The sequence below is a fragment of the Condylura cristata genome, unplaced genomic scaffold (assembly GCF_000260355.1).
Source record: "Condylura cristata isolate star-nosed mole 26May11 unplaced genomic scaffold, ConCri1.0 scaffold00002, whole genome shotgun sequence".
NCBI classification, from domain to species: domain Eukaryota; kingdom Metazoa; phylum Chordata; class Mammalia; order Eulipotyphla; family Talpidae; genus Condylura; species Condylura cristata.
In genome coordinates, this window is record NW_004567103.1 from 18096872 (window position 1) to 18119063 (window position 22192).

General features: G+C 36.4%; 1 protein-coding gene across 4 annotated transcripts in view; it reads left to right on the forward strand.

Moving 5' to 3' along the window:
* ERBB4 (erb-b2 receptor tyrosine kinase 4) overlaps positions 1-22192 on the forward strand; it is a 942163-nt gene that overhangs the window by 886060 nt on the left and 33911 nt on the right. For all 4 annotated transcript variants that reach the window (XM_004674330.2, XM_004674332.2, XM_004674329.2 and 1 more), the window contains exons 21-22: positions 18692-18847; positions 21147-21222. In XM_004674330.2, the coding sequence (XP_004674387.1) occupies positions 18692-18847; positions 21147-21222 (232 nt within the window). The remainder of the gene's footprint in view (positions 1-18691; positions 18848-21146; positions 21223-22192) is intronic.

Consider the following 22192-nt stretch of genomic DNA (forward strand, 5'->3'; position numbering starts at 1 on the left):
TCTGCTAAATGTTTCTGACAGAAATTCAGAAATGTTATTGATAATTTAGTTAAATTTGTTTATCAAACTGCCTCAACGTTTGCCTCACACACAAAGTTTAGAATAGGTATTTTTAGTTTATAAAGATGAATGAAGGCGTTGCTACCAGTGTAAACATGTGGTGGTGAGTTTATTTATTGTCTTCATGTTTGAGAACATTAAAATATATTAAATTCGTTTAATTTTATAACTTGTTTAAAAGATTTTAAATACTCTTAAGAGTGAAAAGTGCACTCTCTTTTTTTTTAATTTCTTAGTTTTAGTCCTACATATTTTTTAACTCTCTAAAGTCCCTCTCATACTCAGAAGATATATAATCTCAATGCTAATAGCTAGCTAGCATAGATCTGCATACATATTTTAGACATATTAAAGTTATCCCTGGGTAGAGAAAAAAAAAGATTATTTATTTATGCATACAGTACTGGGATAGGGCTGGAGGTACAGGGCAGTGAGAGGATTCACCAGATACAGAGTGGGGAGCACGACAGGCAGATGGCCGAAGGGCACTGCTGAGGGGAACAGTGGACAGGACAGAAGAGGTCTGTTGCACCATGTAGGTCACCTCCCTGGCCAAAGATTGAAATTGTGCTGAAGCAATTGCAGTTAGCTTCACAGTGCTGTGCTTTACCCATTGCTGCACCACCAGGGAAGACCCTAAAGAAAATATTTTATACTCATGTTTAATCTTAGAATACATGGATACATTGGTTTAATATGTCTATTGATCCTTCAAGGTATAATTCAAATCTCATTTTTTTGGCAAATATTTCTTAATTCCTCTACGCAGAATTCATCTTTCATCCCCAAAGAGATCTTTATACCTCTGTTTAAGCATTTATCAGTCTGAATTTCATTATATCTGTGTGTGTTTTGGACAAATACATACAATAACCCTGTCACCTCTAGAAGATTGTGAGTGACTAGTAGATTTTTTTTGGCCCAAAGTCAGTTGTTCTACAGTAGTTTTTGGACTTAAACTCATTTTTAATGTGATGGGAAATACTGGAGTCTCCCTCTGTGACATATTCTGAATTAAGTTCAAAAATTAATGGCAATACTTATGTCAAAAAATATACCCTGTGAGATTTCACTTGTCAACTCTTATTATGTCCCTTATAAAATACACATTCCAAATAAAATGGTCATTTTTGCAAAGACTAATTTAAACTTTGTGCTAATCACGTAATTGGGTTATCAGAAAAGTCATGACATTTTTTCCTAAGCAAATATGTGCCATGACTTTTCCAACAGCTCAGTATATCAATAGTCACATTTTGTTGTAGCACTGAATTTTAAGGTTTGAGTAGCTTGAATCTCTTGATATGACAATCATTTTTGTGCAATTGCAATAAGCTTATAGGCTGCATAGGAAACAGGAATTAAGTTTGTTGGTATGCAATAAAAAGTAATTATATCTGAATGAATGTAGAGCTGTTTTATAAAATATTATCCTTGAATATAGCCTTCATGTATTTGCAAATAGTTGAAATTAATATGCAAACCCAAGTAGCCTCTTTGTGACTACATTCAAAGAAAGCACCATTATATTTTAATAGACTATTTTTTTTGCCAAAATATGGTATTTTTACCAGAGTACTGATGTAGAAAAACAACTCCATTTTATTTTCATATATTTGTATTAGATTCTGTTTACAGTGCCATTATCCACAAAAGCCTTCCATAGAGTTTTTTTTTTTCCCCTTATAATTAAAACAGTAGGAATTAATGACAGTCAGGGGAAGCTTGCTGTTTTTGTAATAATGAATTGGACTATTTGAATGAGTAAAAAATGTTAATACAGTGATTATTTCAGACTGAGCTAAGTCTTGTCATAAAGGATAAAAGTATTACATTTGCATTAAATGTTTTAAAAATGAAATTGAATATTGTGAGTCATATAAAGGTAGTACAACTTTCCCAAATGTTTCTACAATTGTAAAGAAATACAGAAGTTATGATTCAAATGAATTCATTTTTACAACAGAATAAACCTGATTTTTGTGATCTAAGGTCACTGGTGATCTAAGGTCACTGGTTTCATTAAATCTACTTACTCAGTTTCCTGATGTATGTGTTTCCTGTATGTATGTATGTATTTGTTATACTAATCTTTTAGTAGTTTATAGATGGGCTATGGTTTCCTGATAGGACATCTTAGCTATGTAAATGTCACATGTTTTAGTCTGGGGAAAATAGTCTTCTTTTCTTAAAATTATGATAGTTAAAAAGCAAATTTTGTAGGAGATAAGAATCTTTTTAAACTAAAAAATATATAAGGGAATTATTAGAACTCAAATTGTTAAATCAGATGTTGAAAAATTCTTTGCTTATTTGATAAAAAGCTAGTGTCTCTTATTTAGTCACATTGTTTTTGAATATCCATCTACCTGATGCTATATAATTATATTTTAGGTTTTGCTATTAAGCTTAAGATAAAGAACATTTTTAAAAATAGAGTTCTGGAGACACTGATTCTATTTTTTTAAAATGCTTCAGTGGGTAGAAATATTTTGTCACCTATGTGTTTGTGGGTGGTGATAAGAAAGCCTTTGAGGAAGAAACCAACCTCAAAATCTACACTCAGGTTCAAAGTCATTCTGAGTTTCTAAGAGTTTTTCTAACACCTTGTACTTTGTTACAAAGTTGTTTTTGTTTGTTTGCCATGATCTTTGCCTTCTTCTCTCACTTACCTGCTAATACCTTTCCCTGGGTGAACCCAGATATCCAATTACTCTGTCTCTCTGCTTCTGAGGACAATAAAATACTCAAGCCAGTTGATGCGATTACAAGTTTATGGTTTCTTTCATATACTGGAGCTCAGAATTCTTTGGCAATCTTTACCCAGTTCTCTTGTGCACTATCTTTCCTGCTCTCCATGGATTTCCTCCTTTGCTGGTGCAAACAATGAAATCTGAACACTGCACCTCCTCTGCGGCACTTCAAACCTCTTGCCTCATATTTCCTTTGATTCTCAGCATGTTTCTGTCTCCTCATTTACAGAGAAAATTAATGACAAAAGGACATGAACTTCCTCTTTGTTGCCTCTTTCCAGTTCCAGCTTTTCTTTCAGTGCTGAGTCAGAGAAAGCAGTGTCTTTGTTCTTCACATAGTCCAGCTCTGTACCTGCCCTATTGATTCCATCCTGGCTGACTGGCATCTCCACTATTTCTTCTTATCCTGTGTCACCATTTTCTCCTGACGCACTACTTGAGCTTCCTCTCATGCATTTTACAAGCATATTAATTAGCCAGAGTTGGTAGATGAACAACTTGCAATTTGTCTTTTCTTCCTTCTTGTGTGTGAGAAGGACTTGAATGTTGAGGGGGTGAGGGGAAGAATAATATTTTTTGTGGTAATGATCCTACCACGAATTTTACTTCTTGAAATTCTTTCCTTGTTCACTACTGTACCACTCTGTCCTTGGTTTCTTCTATAACTTTTGCAGCTTTCCTTTTCTGTTACTTATTTTAACAATGATTTTTTTTTCTGAATTTGACCTAAAGAGTTTTGCATTATCTCACTTTCTCTTAAGCTTTATTATTATTGAAAAGATCCCATCTCTAATATTGCCCTTAGCCTAAAATTAATTCTCCAAGTTACTGCCTTAGTCAAACCCTCAACATTTCTGTCTGGGCTAATATTATATTCTCATCAATCACTTTGATTCTTTCCAATCTCTTTTACCCATGTCTATTCACACAACTGCCAAATCTGATCATGTTAATTTGTTACATCTGAAGTTTTGGTGAATTCTTTGCCCATAATATTAGTCAGTTACAATTAATTTAGACATTTCATTGTGGTTATTTCTAACTCTTATCAACTTAACGTTCCATCCTCATAGAATTTTTTTTAAATACACAATTACCACTTACAATTCCATGTTTTTGTATGCTTTGTAAATTTTTATTGTAAATGTCTATTTTTTATTTGATCTCAGCTTAAATTCTGGCTTTTCTGCAAGAATTTTTGTAATTAACACAAAGTATAACAGTATTAACTTTCTTTATCATAGTGTTTTCAGGATACTTCCTTTACATTTTCTCTTATACTCATGAATATATTTCATGCCAAACTGTGTAGAATCTGAAAGAAATATATGTAAAATGATTTGCAGAAGAGTCCAGCAGCATATACTAGATATTCAACAGATAGGTGTTGAGAGAGACAAGGAAACTTCCTTTATAGTTACAATGTATATTGCATACACAAAAATCTGTAGAGGATCAGGATAAAATAAGTAATATTTGGCCTTGATTCCTGTTCTCTTAATTACCTAATAACCTAACAAAATGATACATATAGACAAATCAGAGGTTGCCCCCCCCATTATCTTATATAATGTATTCACAAAAGGAGTAAATGCAAGGAAAAGTTAAATGTGAACAATATGTTCACATATTATATGTGGATAACTTTAGATTATCATAAAACATGTGTATATGTATATATATGTATGTATACACACACATATGTGTATATATGTGTATACATGTGCATATATGTGTATATATGTATATGCATTCATGCATGCATGTATGTATGTATATGTATAGTGAGAGATAGACTTAATAATCCAGACCATTAATTGGCAGCTGAAGTTGAAGAGGAGATAGTAGTCACCTATAGCTGTTTAGTTTGAAGCTCAGGTGGTAACCTAGGCTTGCCACTGGATTTTGAAGTGGAAGATAATGTTAGGAATCTAAGTCCTTAAACTCTATAAGCCGATACTGTTGGTAGGCAGGTAATGTCAGAGTTATGTTGAATTCTCAGGTATCTTGTTGGTATACAGAATTGCTTGTTGGTATTGGGAGTTCTATATACACCTTCATTGGAATTTGGTCTCAGAGTAATTGTGTATCCCAACCCTTGTAGATAAACAGATACTGCAAAACCCCAAAGTGTTATGGAGGTATAAATATTCACTAAACAACTTTTATATATACAATTAAGCCTAAAAATATTTAATATTTAAAAAAGAGCACAGAGCAATAGAATAAAGTCATCACTAAATATAGAGTTTCAGTATCAGTAAAAAATTATTTTCCTTTTCCCTTTAATTTAAATTGTTACGGAACTATGTCTTTGGGATCCTGTTAGTTATCATGGGGATATCCTCTTAACTGGTGATTCAAAGGGAAGGAAAGGAGTTGAATAAAATGATAAAGAGATGGGGTAGGGAAAGGATAAAATCAATCGACTCCTATTTATTGATGGTCCATAATGTGATGGAATTAGTAAATGTGAGGGTCAGGCTGAGCGGGAGCAGGAATTGCAGGAGCATTCCAGCAGGAGCACAATTTTCACAGCTTTAGGCAGTTCATAATCCATAGATTTTGGAGCAAGAAAGTTAAACAGGATCAGATTAAATCTTTAACATGTAGGATTTGATCACAGCAAAGGTATCTTCCACTTCTATCACTCACTTTAGTGTTTAATTATGTGAAAAGTAGTTTTATAAGCTAATCTAGGCAGTAGACGAATGCTCAATTGGAAATCAGATATATTTGGGCGTTTCCAACTTGAAACTGATAAAATTGGATAATATACTCTATACAGCCTAATTTATCGATATGTGTCTGCTTGACAAAGTAACTTTGATTTAGCCAGTCACAAATGGTCTTAAAAATAATGCTTACAAATCTCAGGGTTTAATATAAAACAGATAGGTAGACAGATACATTGAGAGTGATAAGGAAAGTTGGTTAAAGACCTAGCAACACAATCTACTTGAGAGAGAAAAAACCCTTGTGGAGGAAATGGATCCAATTTGTGCTGCAAGAGAACATCGGATTGGCTCTCTCTGGTGGCGCAACGTGTAAAAGCACTGCACTATGAAGCTCTCAGAAGTCACTGCAGCACGAGTTTGATCCCCAGCCAGGAGCTGACCCATATGGTGCGGCAGACCTCTCCTGTGTTCCCACTGCTCCCCTCAGCAGTGTATTTCAGTAGATCTGCCTGTTCTGCTCCTCACTCTGTCTCTGATGAATCCTCTCACCCACCACACTTCTGGCTTGTACCCCAGCTCTGTAAGCATAAATAAATAAATCTTAAAAAGAGAGAGAGAGAGAGAGAGAGAGAGAGAGAACATCGGATGTAAGCAAGTCTGATGCTGGAGTGTGTGGAGAGCAGATGTTCTAGGTAAATGGAATGGGGAAGAGAACAGCCACGGGGATTTTCAGCATCTCTTGGGTCACAGAGGTCCAGATGAGTAATTCCAAAGAAAAAAAAAACATGGAGTGGCTAGCAGTCAATTGTCTGAAAACTGATTCAACTCAAGGAGAAATTATGTGGTTGAGGATGAACACACAGGGCATGTGTGGAGGGAAGTGGAAAAGGAAGACAGGATTAAAAAAAAAAAAAAAAGATGTGGTCCAAGAAGAGAATTAAACAAGACAATTGTGTCATTCTCCAATGTCTACTTTTTGAATTAGGTCTGAATCATATTGGTACCAGGAGCTGAAGTTACTGATGCCATTTTTTTTTAAAGATTTATTTATTGGTGCATACAGAACTGGGGTACAGGCCAGAGACTCAGGGGTGGTGAAAAACTTCACCAGAGACAGAGTGGGGAGCAGAACAGGCAGATCGAGGAAGTACACTGCTGAGGGGAGCAGCGGGCGGGTCAGGAGAGGTCTACCACACCATGTGGTCACCTCCGGGGCAGGCGGGACTCGAACTCATGTGGAAGTGGTTTCAGCTTCTTAGTGCAGTGCTTTAACCCCCTGCGCCACCAGGGAGGGCCACTGATGCCATTTTAAAGGGGACCGTCTGAGATTAGAGTCTCAAAAAATAGTTTTTAATATAGCTGGGGGCAAACTATGGCACAAAGGTCATAGTAGGCAGTACACCGGGCTCCATGGAAGAAATAAAGCTCTGAAGGATGAGGATGGAAGGACATCTTCACTGCTCAGTTATTTTACATTGCAGTTGTGAAGCACCAAGGAAAAGACAATTCCACAAGGCTCAAGCTGCAACTTGCAGTAAAGAGCCTGAGAAAAAGAACTAAGAAGTAGTTGTGAACATCTGTGATGGTCGCTGGGGAACCCCAGAAATATCTGGCAAAAGCTTCCAAGTGGCAGGTAGTTTCTGCAGACAGGTTGGACCAAGAAACAGCAAAACCTGTGTTGTTACTGTGATGCCAGATGTATCCTCCAAACCTCCAAGAACAGCAAAAATTCTTAATAACTTCTTCCCAGTTTACATAATGAAAGGCAGGCCATTTTCATTTCATACTATGTGATGATATCTACCTTCAGTGGAGATGTGAATTAGAAATTAAGCCAAGATATAAAAAATATAGGAACAAGAGACAAAGTGCTACCACAGGGATAGCACAAAGGTTGAAATAAATGAGATATATCAGTGTGAGCCCCAAACCATCTGTGAGGGGTGGAAATGAAAAATGGAAGTCGTGGGACAGAGCCTTCAGGAGATTTTGAGGAAGGAAGAAGATGTGTGAAAACAAGGATATAACTAGGTGACTAATACAAGAGAGTGTTGGATACCACCGTTGTGAGTTGTACATGTGCTGGATAATTTGTAGAGGGGATCAAGTCCATTAGTGTCAGAGCAAGGTAAAGACAGAATTGCATTGAATGATATATGGTATGTGAACAGTCCGTTAGTTCAAATCTCCTGAGTAATTTTGGTGTTTTAGGGATTTCTCTTTTTTTCATGGGAAGATACCTCATAACATTTATTTTTCTTAAGAAGGAACATCGCATATCCATCGTCCCACCTACCAAGCTTTATGGCTTTTTACCCATGAGATGCAGTTCTATGAAATATTAAAAGTGGTCTCTTTACGCTCAACTGAAGTGTTAGACAGTCAACCCTGCCTAGAGTGTTGGATGTGTTCACACATTATGTGTGCTCAGAAAAAAAGGCTCAGCTTCTGTCTGTTAATCTAGAGGTTGCTCTATTAATAGGTTGTACACTTCATTGATTTTTAATTAATTTCTAAAGAGACACAGAGGATAACCACTACAGCCCACAGACATCTATGCTCTCATTGCAATCCACAGTTTTATTGATTGACTGCCTAAGGAGCAGAAGTGATCCATTTTAAGTGTGCTTCTCTGAGAGAGCATGGACATTATAGGATTCAGTCCTCCCTGTGAGGTCATACTGGCCCATGGTCAGTGAGGGGGAAACTGCAGCATGTTTAATATTTTATATAAAGATTTATTTATGCAGACAAGAACTAGGGTACAGGCCAGAGGTGCAGGGGATGAGAGGATTCACCAGAGACAAAGTGGGAAGCAGAACAGGAGGATTGACTGAAACACGCTGCTGAGAGGAGCAGCAGGTGAGACAGGAGAGGTGTGACATGTGGGTCACACCCCTGTCCAGGGATTGGACTCTTGCTGCAGTGGCTGCAGATAGCTTTGTAGTGTTGCATCTTAACCCCTTGCAACACTAGGGAGGACCCTTGTTTTTAATACTTTCTTGATCCTGACAGATAAGCTTTTTACCTGACATTTATTTAGCAGAAATCAGTGACTTCTAACACATGCATTTAAACATACTATTTATTATTATTACTTTCAAATTGAATTAACATTGATTAGAACACTGAGTATGATTTGAAGGTAGGGGATCACACCTTTCAGCTGTATGCCACCTTACACACCCACCGCCAAGGAACCAAAGTCTTCCAGCCTAGTGCATGGTGCCCGCTCCCTTCTCTCTTTGTTCTTTCCCCCACCAAACCCTAATCTCAGGATATCCTACAAAAGCTTCCATTGGGAATGTTCAAGAACACTTGATGAAATATAGAAATAATAAGAAAAAAAATCGGTTATCTTTGTTAGCCTCAGGACCTGCCAATGGTGTCTTCATTTGCTCCTCTGGTATTCTACCTGTTTTTGGTTTGGCCTAAGTGTGACAAGATTTGCTTCCCTTCAGCTTATCTTAAATATTGTAGATGTTTAAATTTGCTCCATCTACATTGCAAAAAAAAAAAAAAAAAAAACTGCCTGAAGTCTTTCACATTTTTGCCTTTATCATTCATTTAAACCAACCCTAAACATTTTTGAGTGCCAGTTCCATCCTAGCCAATCTTCAGATTGTTGAAATAATAAAATTCACAAATATTGTTTAGTAAAATGCCTCCAGAGGCGCCATCTTAGAGAAGCCAGCAAAACTAAAGCAGATTGTTTATCAGCTTTAAAATGTTTATTATGTACAATTTTGTTCTTATTCAATTCTTAGAGCTTACATAGACTATCTAAGAAATATTCAGTTGCATATGTTGCCTTTTGTTAGATTCACATGTGTTTTTATAGTCTATTGATTCTAGTTTTATGGATCTGGTCATAAGTGTAATGGTTAAGATCATTTCTCTGGAGTTGAATTGCCTGCAGCCAAACCTTGGTTCTTCTAAGCTTTGTCATGCACTAGCTTTCATTCTTGTACAAATTATACTCTTTGTGCATCTTTTTCTTCATCTTAAAGTGGAAATAATAGTACAGATCTTATGAGTTCCTGTATACAGAGCCCTTAAAACTACCCACTGGCACAGAATGCTGAGGTACATGTTAATGATTTTGTATGTACAAACTTAGAGAGTAACAACATATACAAATACGTCTTGTCTTCTCATGTGGTATCAGTGTTATGGATTCATAGAAACCTCTTCATGCTGTGCTTGCCACAGTGATCATTGCCGTAATTGTCCACCTTCTCGTACAGTAAAGCACTAACAAAATCTTGTTTCTAGTCTTAAACAAATGTATGGCCTTTCAAAGTGAAGTTAATGTTTAATTCAGTCTTAAAGGGAGCAGCTGTGCCATGTGGGTCTGCTTCCTGTATGGGGATTGAACTCAGGCTGCAGGGGCTGCTGATAGCTTCATAGTGCTGAGACTTAACCCCTTTGGGCCACCAGGTAGAAACTGTTTTCTGGGAATCTTGTGTGTAAAGTTTAATACAGCAATGAAAAACGCTAAGTTGAATTACATGTTAACATCATGTTTGAAACAAAAATATGAATAAGACATGATCCTGTTTTGTACACAATATAATAAAATGAAACAGCTGAAAACAAAGGTAAACACACCAATGATGGATTGGAAAGATGTGCATGAAAACACTACTGTGGATGCTTATGATGGATGGGAGGATGGGGTTGTGGTAGAGGGTACAGAGTGGGGGAGGGGAGGACAATGATAATATCAGGCATGCATTATCATTAGCTCAAGATTCGTGTTCCTGGCTCCTAAAAGAAAAAAAAAAAAAAAGTCAATCATATTCCTTTAGGTTGTTTTCCCAGAAAAGTCTCTCAGTCAGATTTGTGTGAAGAATGCGTTTAGTGAGTTTTCTCAAGAATAATACCTAGAAGGCAGTAAAAAATCAATGTTGGGTAGAAGAAAAAGTTCAGCAATAATGAAATTATATGCAACAAATAGCTCATCCCATCCCAGGAGATTCCTGGAATTAGAACAGCTCCTCATAAGTGATTGTTCCAGCAGGTCTGGCCTTTGTGACTACCTTACTGTGAGAGGATGAAGCCTGCGGCAGAGCTGCTCCCTTTGCATTTCTTTCTTTTTTTTTCTTTTAAGATTTGTTTTCCTTATCCATGCATACAAGAACTGGGGTATAGGGCAGAGGTGCAGGGGTGGTAAGAGGATTCACCAGAGACAGAGCAGGGATAAGAACAGTCAGATCTACTGAAACACACTGCTGAGAGGAGCAGTGGGCAAGACAGGAGAGGTCTGTTGCACCATGTGGGTCAGCTCCCTGGCTGGGAATCGAACTCTGGCTGCAGTGGCTGCTGATAGCTTCCTAGTGCTGAGACTTGACCCCTGTATCTTCAAGGAAGCTGCTCCCTTTACATTTCAACAGGAGGTATCAGTGACCCAAAACTATTAGCAGCCAAGTCTCCCAAACTAAGTGAAAGCTTTGACCCCAGTGAGGGGTTCTGGGTAGCACCCCCATGGCATCAGCTGCATGTATGTATTTTTACACATGCACATAAGCATGTTCACACTAATGCTCAAGTTTATTATTGGAGCTGTGTGAAAGCTGCCCTTCAGACAACAAGAAGTTGTGTTTTCATCATATTAATAAAATGACAGAAATTCATCTGTCCACCGTTTTTCAAATTTCCCTGCAAACTTCTTACAGTTCTCTTAAAGAACAAAGTAAGAATTAACCTTGAGTTTTAACTCCCAGTCGGTTTAGGAAAATCAAGTAAATCTGCTTTTTTCCTCCAAGTGTAACAGTGTGGTCCCCAGGTTCTGAGGGAGGAGACGGGGAGAAGGAAGGAAGATGGGGGGAGCCTGGGGGAGGCATGTGGAACAGAGACACATGTAAAGAAACTGCACTTGCTTCTTGGTCTCGGGCTGGGTGGAACAGATGTGGGCAAGAGACTGGTGGGAGATTAACAATGGCAGCTTTTACCTTGATTCTTGATTCTGATGTTGCTCCTTCTATCCCTTTCTTACGAGTCTCCAGCAGGAGGTACTTTAGAGTTGTGGCAGGCTTTCAGGCCTCAGTGTCCATGCTTTGGGTCAACCCTGTTTGACTGGACATTTACCCACGAGGGGGTGACTAATGCTGAGTATTTGATTTGGAAACTATATTATTTCCTTTTTCTCTATTGCACACTAAACAAATTAAAAGTTCTTTTCCATTAAAAAGTATGGTTTGTCTTGATGCAGCAGATGGCAGAACCTATTTTGAGTGGGCAGTGTGGGGTTTCTGGAGTGCCCCTTAATCTGCCCTATTACATATATAGAATAGCAGGAACAACCCTGGGGAACAAATATAATGAAAAACAGAACTTACTATACCTAATAATGCTGAGGAACCTTGATGTGTGACAGCAGTTGAATTGCATTCTTATGGGAAATATGAATTTGAAGTCATTGTTTTGCTAGGAAACCCATGTTATCTGACAATAGTGTATGTTCTAGGTGTTTTAAAGATTTTAGGACCCAAATCCTCAAGGCAATCCTCAGGATAAATACTACTATATCCCCACTTAATGGATAAATAAAGGGATCCTTAATGAGTCAGGAAAATGAAATACACAGGTTGACCAGGGTCACACAGCTAGTAAGTAACCAGATTTCATTCCTGTCATTGTAAATCTTAGTTTTACCAACCTGCCTAACATTCATGTTTTTCACTAAACATTGGAAGAGAGGCACCTATCCTGTCACATTCTTTACTGTTCTCTGGGTCTGTTATTGGCCCACAATTTAATATTTGAGATGGATATATTTTACAGTTCCATCTTCATGGAATAAAAATTTAAAACTAGAGGACACTCAGATCATTTAGGCCAATCTGTCACTTATATGGGAAAGGTGGAATTAGTACCTGGTCATAAACCTCGTAAGCAGCAAATCCAGGACTTCTAGCTGGAAACACTCAGTTCTGTGTTCTACTCTGCCATGAAACAGCTTTTGCGGGTTGAAAAGACTTCTTAGTTGATTCAGTTACAGAGCCCCTTAGTTTCTCTTCATGCATTCTTTGGATCAAGTCAGCTACTTCATCCAAAAAGGTCCCTTTTTCCCTTGAACATGTTCATATATTCAGCTCTAATAGTAGAAAGCATTATAGTTGAGTTTTTCCTTTCTCAGAGATAGAATTGCTTTCTTGAAAAAAAAAATAAAATTAGGGAAAAAGGAAAAGCAATTTTCATTTGAAGCTAGCTTTCCTGAAGTTTCCTGTTATTACAAAAGCTTCAGGATATTAGTATGAAAACATTATATATATATAAGAAAAAAGGACTCTGCTAACTCCAGAGATTAGTGCCTGTGATTGCTGAATAGGGCTTGAAATTTTTTTTTTAAGATTTATTTATTTATTCATACAGAACTGGGGTACAGGCCAGAGATGCGGAGGGTGAGAGGATTCACCAGAGACAGAGTGGGGAGCAGAACAGGCAGATCAACGAAGTACACTGCTGAGGGGAGCAGTGGGTGGGTCAGGAGAGGTCTGCCACGCCATGTGGTCACCTCCGGGGCAGGGGGGGATTGAACTCATGAGGAAGTGGCTTTAGTTTCTCAGTGCAGTGCTTTAACCCGCTGCGCCACCAGGGAGGGCCAGGGCTTGAAATTTTTACTTCTTCACATGGGTTTGATGAAATTGTCACATGGCTTATAGAAGGGAAGCAAATATTTATTGTCAGAAATAGTTTAGTCTCTCTTGAATTCCATTAGCTTCCTGCAGGTTGACAGAATACATTTTCACATTGGATTAAAACATAATAATTCACTTTTGCTAGATATTTGTGACTCAAATATCATAAGATTACAAAGAAGGTCAGTGGTAGGTGTTCATCAATACTGATATTTTAAAATTGTTAGTCCCTGATTTTTCTCAAGAGAGTAGTTTATGAGAGATGATTCTAAAGCACGATTTAAACTTTAAATTCAATTATAAAAGAATTATACTTGGGTTTTGTATTAAAGCACATTCTAGAAGTCAAGGGTAAAGTTTGACTTTTCTCCTAGCTAGTATGTATTTACTAACACACTTTTTGAGAGATATGAGTAAAGCAGAAAGTAAGCATTAAAAAAAAAATCATTGCATCTTACAGAAAAAGCATAACAAATGGTAAAATTCTGAATTGTTTGGGTAATGGTCATTTCTAAATAAAATTTGAGTAAAATCAGACCTAGAGCATTTGGATTGGGAAGTAGATAAAATAACCCTAAAATCTATCTCCAAAAACTCCCCTCAATGCTGAGTAATAAATAACAGATTCTTTGATACCACAAATCCATTACCCAATGGATGGCAGTCTGCAACATTGAAGACTATTTTGTTCGTGACATTTTCTCTCACTAATTTCCTGAATCTGTGACATTTATAAAGACATTGAATCGTTTAATATTCCCTAATTTTTCTGCTCCTCATATGGAAGCATCCTAAGATGGGTCAATATTAAAATAAATCAACACTGATTATTCTGAATTTTTTATCCAGACATTAGTCATGATGGGTAGTTTTTGAGCATATGCACCCACTGTCTTCAAACATTTATTGAATACCCACTGTGATACATTAGTTAAGTTTCACAGGTTTTCTGAAATAGGCAATATAAATTGATAAAGGTAAGTGATTCTTCAGCACATTCATTCCTGATCTCTTTGGAACAATAATGAAAGCTCCCTCTATGTCCTACACTTTCTATTGTACATGACATTTACTATTTAAATTCTTTATGTAGATTAACCTATTTCATTGTCACAGCAACCTGTTGCACAGATGTTGCTACTAAGACCATTTTAAGAGGAAGATGAGTTACAGATAGGTGAAATAACTTACCAAAGTCATTCAACTAGAATATGCTTTGATCCAAACAGTTGATCCCAGAAAATGCACTCAAACCCACTGTCCTGCCTCTCTTGCACCAAAGCAAAAATGAGTTTCTGATTTACACAGTTCAAATTTTTGCTAAGTTATAAAAGTTTCTATAATTTATGGCCCTCCTTGGTGGTGCATCAGGTTAAAGCACAGCACTAAGAAGCTAAAGCCACTTCAGCAGGAGTTTGATCCCGGCCTGCCCTGGAGGAGATCCACATGGGGCCGCAGATCTCTCCTGACCAGCCTGCTGCTTCCCATAGTAGTATACTTCATCAGTCTAACTGTTCTGTTCTCCACTCTGTCTCTGGTGAATCCTCTCACTGCACCTGTACCTCTGACCTGTATTCCAGTTTTTGTATGCATAAACATATAAATCTTTTTTTAAGTTTCTATAATTTAGTTGAAGTTTAAACAGAAATACAAATAAGTCAGTTACCTGCATTATGTCCTGAAATTCACAGAAACCTCTGATTTGTTTTAAAGGATGACTCTTAGTTAGATGACTTTACTGTATTTATTAATTTTTGCATGCCCACAAGCCCTGAGACTTATTAAGAAAGTAGGCTTAAATATGCAGACATCAGAGTCCCACATCAGGGATCAGATCCCGGCTCTGCCACTCATTATACAGATATCCTGGAGCAACCCCTGTTAGCCTTGGTTTTCTCATGTTTAAAATGGTTGTCTGCATCTTGTAGGATTAAGTTAATCATCTACTGCAGGAACGTTTAGTCTAATGCCTGTGTCCTAAGCTCTCAGTCAATGTTAGCTATTGTTGTCAGAGACAGTCTTGCACAGAAAAGAAATGGGATTTGGTACAGGTGTCTTCAGACATTTCTTTCAATCTATTATAATAAGTGACTCTACTAATCACCTTCAAAGTTCAGTGAACTTCATCCAGGTTATTTTTGTCATTGCTTATCTAAAGACTGTCTGCTTCCTTAATTGCATGATTTTATTTTAAAATGAACCTGGCAGACAATGTGATTCTAATGAGATCTTCCAGTAAGAAAATCCTATCTTTATGACTGATTTGGAGATGCCTATTGTGAGCAATCCACAGCCCATTCAACACTAATTTGGGGTGTGAAAGCAGGACCAAGGTGGCAGTCACAATTAGTGATTTGAAACTTCACATCTGTACAGTGATGTTTCAGTTGCAAAGCAACAAAACAAGATGAATGTTTCTGGGATGGTTTGGAATGACAGGAATGTTTTTTGCTTTTATTTGTTTAATGATAGTCTGGTAAATGGGGAAAACTGTAGAGATTTTCACCTGGTAAGAATTGAGCTAAATTCTGAATTGAGCTAAAATTATTTTGAAGAAAAATACTTTTTCTGAACAAATAGTTTTGAGGTTTAAGATAGACTCTCACCTGCTGAAGGTTGTATACAGAATATCAAAAAGCTTTTGGAAATTTCAAAGTTTTACTTGTACAGTTTCTTGGTAAAAGTTATTTAGGGTGTGTGTGTGTGTGTATACACATGTATGCACACACACACACACACTTTTAATAAATCTTCTCCATTAATATGACATCTAGTTAATGGAAGTATTATCCACCTAAATCATTGTGATCCAAAAAAAAAAAAAAAGCATTCTCAATTTATTTTCCTAAGGATGGCATGCCAGCTATCTAAATGCATCTTAAAATTATTTTCTCCCCAAGATTCCTTCTGGGCTTATTTAGTTGAAGATTCAGACATGCATGCATGTAGGAGCTGGATGAAAATCATAAATGGTAAAACGAGAACTCCTAGAAAGTAATAGAGCAGTGGTCCCTCGCAAGCTAGAAACTAGCTGCCCTCAGTGAGGACTTAATCAGCAATGAGCTAAAGTGGATATTCAAATGTGCCTAGTGTGAAGAACAAAAAAAAAAATGTCAAAAATGAGTTTCACTCGTGGACTACCAGTTGGTAGCCTTTATTTCACACTCTTATCACTCCTGCATGGTGACTTTGACTCTTGACTGCATTTTGCCTTAACCATGCTCTACACTGGCAACAATCTCCAAAGGAAAATAGCCTGACTCTTCTTTTCTAATTAATTTATTTATTAGATTTATTTATTCATACAGAACTGGGGTACAGGCCAGAGGTGCAGGGGCAGTGAGAGGCTTCACCAGAGACAGAGTGGGGAGCAGGACAGGCAGATCAACAAAGTACTCTTCTGAGGGGAGCAGCAGGTGGGTCTGCCGTGCCACGTGGATCACAGAATCAAAGTCCTGCTGAAGTGGCTGCAGCTAGCTTGCAGTGCTGCGTTCTGACCCACTGTGCCACCAGGGAGGGCCCATCTAACTCTCCTTTTAATAAAAAGTCTACATTGTTACATCAATCCTGCATAAATTGCAAGTTCAAGTTCTCCAGGCTCTTACTTTTTCTGCCTCACTTGTTTATTATGTTCCAGAAATGCAAAATTATAAGCCTTTGTCCAAGGACATATGTTACTGATACCCTTTTGTTTGTTCGCTCTCCTTGCAATTTTGTCCTTACCTGGTGGTCATCATTGAAACTTCATTTCTGAAGTAGCTCTCCAAAGCGTCTCCATTCGTGTATACTTGCTACAGACTTCAAACCAAATTCCCTTTCAATGCCTTACATGCATCCCATCAACATGGGTTGTAATCCACCACAGTCTACTTTATTAATTAGCCATTGCCCTCCTTTAAGGTCTAGAAGTTTCTGCACAGTACCTAGCACATAGTATGTGTTCTATGCTTGTATGTGGATCTCAGAATTAACTTGTACTAATATGTTTTCCATATACTAATATGAAGGTTGTAAGAAAGAAAATAACTCGTGTATGTTTCTTTAAAAGGACAAAATTAAAAAAAAATACTTTATCTCCAAGATAATGTCATTTTTTAAGTCCTTTAAGTCATCTAAGAACTATATATTTTCAGATGGACTTCATTCTAGGAATTTCCAGTTTTGCTTAATCAAGCAGAAAGTACTGCTTAGGAAAGTGGCCAACAAAGCAAAACATAAATCCCAGGTGTAGGTTGATATCAGAAAGCAGTAATACATGTAATGTCACCCAAATATTGACTGATTGGGTAATATCGGGCAGTATCTTCACTGTTTGTGTTTAATGGGCATTCATATAGTTTGGATTATGATGTTTGAAGCAATCTTCTCTTTACACTGCACTGGGTATACGGTTCATAATTTTTTGACCTGTGTGATTTATGTGTCTGTTTTCTACTGCTTTTGTTTTGATATCAGAAACCGTTAATCCTTCAAAGTCCTACAGTTGTAATGTTAACTGCCAGCAAAACTGATTTGTAATTGGCACAAGAGTATGCTTCAGCCATTTTATAATAATCCTGACTTGTTTTTTGAATGAGCTCTTTTTTGTAAACACTGAAATGCTCATAGAACTTTCCTTAACATTTCTATAAAGATCTGTTCACTCTAACGTTGTCCTCTTATTTCTTTGAGCTTATTTCTTTGGCTTTATGTAAACCTTTTCAATAAGGATAGTATCTGATGACACTTAACTTCACTTCTGTTGAAATGCAATTAACAATTATTATTTCTGTGCTTATTATCTTTTAACTTGTGTAGATACCAATGATTGTTATATACATATACGTTTGTGCGTGTGTGTACTAGGGGAGAGCTAACTACATCTCTTTAGGCAATGGCAATCCATTTTATCTTGAATTATCATTTGTGTCTTAAGAAGAAAACTTAAGTCTAACTGGAGGGCTATATTATACTGTTATTTCACTTGTAGGTCCTTATAATGATTACTAAATTCATCAGCCATTTTTATTATATGATAGGCCTTTAATGCTCTTAGTGTATACTTCAATTTTGCATAATTAATAATAATATAAATTATTAAGTTTTAAGAGAATTTATGATGGTAAATTGGTGCCACTAAGCCTATTTATATGTTTCAAAAAGTATTGGATCGGCATATTGGTTGGGATGGGTATGACGTGAAGCTGAAGTTACTGAGAATTAAACAATTAGGGATGTGGGTGAGTGTAAATACATCTTAGCTTATCTACTAAGAAACATGCACACTTCACTAAATGCATTTGCAAAAAAAAAATTCAAGTCTCAGGAAACAAATGATGTAACATTAGCTCGTGTGCACCTAATTCATTTTTCTTTGTAAGACTTGCAGGTGATATAGCCAAAAGTTATTTGTGATTTGTTTTTTTATCCCCAGTTTTTCCCTAATTGTGAAATATTCCAGGATTCTAGCTTCAGTAGGGAAAACAAGCACTATTCCACTGAAGCTGAAATATCCCATGTAGGCTACAAAAAGCCTAGACATTAACTCACTCACATTGGAGAACTTGCTGTTTTTCAGGGAATGATGTACCTAGAAGAAAGACGGCTTGTTCACCGGGATTTGGCAGCCCGCAATGTTTTAGTGAAATCTCCAAACCATGTGAAAATCACGGATTTTGGACTAGCCAGACTTTTGGAAGGAGATGAAAAAGAGTATAATGCTGATGGAGGAAAGGTGTGTATCTGTATAAGAACAAAATCATTTGAAAATATAATATGGTATCATTTTAGCTCATATTTTTAGGAGCTAATAAATCTGAGGTTTATAGTCTTATTTCTACCATTTGCCTTTTTTCTGCCCAGGGTGAAAATCTATATTATGAAATTATATTTCTCCAAAGTGCTTAAGTTAGACAATGTATGTCAAAAGCCAAGTGGATTTTATGATATTCCTCTGTTGGGATGTGGGTGGGTCCTTAGCAACTCTAGAAATTGAACTTTAATCCAGAGCCACAGAAATAATTTCCTTGATCTAAAACTGTAGAACTTACTCTTACTGAGTCAGAGACACAGTTTCACTCTCAGGCTAGAGAAAATCTTGACTGCAATCAAGAACCATAACTCATTTGAAAGTTGACCATCATATTTCATTCCTATTCTTCCTGCACCAGGTACAACAGATTCTTCCTACATGACTCTCGTTTTTTTTTCCCCGTCTCTTGATCTCTCTCTCTTCGGCTTTTACAGTAATGCATGATATACCAATTTATTTTATTCATTATTTGACTTTCTTCACTAGATGTAAACTACTGTATTCCAAGAGGATGAGATGTGCTATTTCCTAATTTATGTTTTCTAGCTCTTTTGTTTCAGATCCTAAATGACAACTTTGTTTCTCTTTTTTCACCCACCATGTGGTCTCAGTCTTAGTTCCAGCTCTTGTTTTAATTCATTAACCCACTATTTATGTTTATTCAGATGCCATACAAATGTGTTTTATATGTGCCTGTTTATCACCAGCCATCCAAATGCATTAAATATGTTGTCGTGATAGACTTCACAATGCCATGCATTGATTTTTATATTTACATATCTTTATAAATGTAAAACTTAATCACAGGCAAAAAAAGCCCACAAGATTTATTTTTATTTATTCTTTTAATTTTTCATTTATTTTTATTGTAGCAATCTTGGTGTATAATGCTACATATAATTTACAGGTATGGGTTCATAATCACCACACCATACCACCCCCAAAACACTCATAGCCCTCATCATAGGCAAAAATAAACAAAATGTAAAAAAAAAAATTCCGTTTTCTAGTATTCTCTCTTTTCCATTATTTTGTCTGTTTACTATCAAATCACAGAAGTTTGAGATCACAACTTTAAAACTGACTACAAGATTGCACAGAAGGAGTAGAAGTCTATAAATCACATGACTTCACTTGTCTTGAGAACATACAGCTGTAAGGTTTGTCTAAAGCAAGATTCATTACAGCTTTAAATGCCTCGTAACCATTAAGTCTTTATCAAGCCACCTATGATTTAAACTTACTTCTTTAACACAATGTCCGTCGTCCATAAAGTCTAACTCCTTGCCCATAGGGAAATTACTTTCAATGTGTCTTCTGTTCCCTTTCACTGAATACCATGATTCTGTCATATAGTTACCTTGGTGTCACCTTGGTGAGCAGCCAACCTCATGATTTCAAAGTCCTATTTAGCTTTAAGCTTTCAACTGCAAAGTAGAAGTGTTTATCTTTATTCCATAGAATCTAATTATATTCCAGCTACATAACACTGCCCTTCGTCGTCGCAACTCATTCTGCTGAACCAACATCAGCAGGTTATGTGGTTTGAATTTTTTTTTTTTTGTAGTGATGATGGATTTGTGCTGATCCCTCTCATATTCTTTTATAGAAATCCTATTTTGAAAATGGTATGCACTTCTAGTACTAGCTAATAACCAAGACCAGAGAGATCATCTGTGGTGGGGAAACAAATTAAGGCTAACTTTGGAATTTGTTATTTTGAGCATTTTACATGAAATTACATGAGAAGAAAAAGAAGGAGATGTAGATAGAAAGAGTTCATTTATCAGTGACCTGAAACTTGTCTGAGGGTTAAAAGGAATATCTAGAATGACTAGAAATGTATGGGATCTCATTTTGGGGAAAACAGAACATGGCCACATTTTTAGAAGAACATACGTTAGTACTGGTAATGTGTTTAATATTAACTAATAACTTAATTACTCAATATTAATTAAAAATTATGAAAAGTGATACTCTTATTTTACTTTGACTACTTCTGATACATTTATAAATTCTATATATTAATATATATTTGATAAATTTGAATTCATTTATTCCTTGTATTGAAAAATAATGTATTAAGTAAAAATATACATACCTAGTTCTAAGTATAAACAAAAAACACAACTGAGGCTAGTCCAGAGAGTAACACTTAGTAAATAAATATGAAAATAGTTTTTATGTAACAATATAACTTTCACTTCATATTTCTCTACAGATGCCAATTAAATGGATGGCTCTGGAGTGTATACACTATAGGAAATTTACCCATCAGAGTGACGTTTGGAGTTACGGTAAACAAATTTTCTTTGTATATGAAGGTTTTCGAGACAAAAGTAAATCTATTAGGTTCATGTAAAATATCTAAGTCAACTTATTTATTCTGTTGGAAATACCTATTATAAGCCCTTCTTCCTAAAGCAATTAACATTTTCTTTCTTTCAGTTTTATTTTCATAAACCTCTTGTATTATGACCTTTTTATTATTTCTATCTTCTCTTTTATATGTTAATGTCCCTATTGAGATGTCTATGACAATCTTTAGTTTAATAGCAACTCATGATCATTTTGACAAAAAAAATATTATCTCCTATTAGTTTGGAGTCGATTTCATAGAATTTTATAGTCTTCATTTTCAACAGTTCTTTGAAACCATAACTCTAAGGACAATGAATATTAAAACTTTTCTTTGTTTCCTTATGGGGATTTCTGTTTTCTAGTAAGAAACAGAGATCATTTTTATAACAAAGAACAATAGCTGAAAATTGTAAGATGCAAATAAATGTAGAGGAGAGGTAAGAAAAGATAACTCACTGCGACACTGGTTTTCATTCACAAGCTATATTTATAGTAAGCAGATTTATTGGCGTTAGTAATATAAACTGGAAAGAGTGATTTCTTTTTTTTTTTTTTAAGATTTATTTATTTATGCACACAGGACTGGCGTACAGACCAGAGGTACAGGGGTGGTGAGAGAATCCACCAGAGACAGAGCGGGGAGCAGAACAGGCAGATCTATGAAGTACACTGCTGAGGGGAGCAGTGGACGGGTCAGGACACGTCTGCTGGTCCATGTAAATCAGCTCCGGGGCAGGATATCGAACTCACATTGAAGCAACTGCAGCTACCTTGCAGTGCTGCATTCTAACCCAGAAAGAGTGATTTCTAAGACTGAAACATTTATTTAAGTCCATTTAACTCAGTTGTTACAATGAGCTACTTAGCATCTCTCTGGCTTTTTACAACTTAAGCCTATCCAGGTAC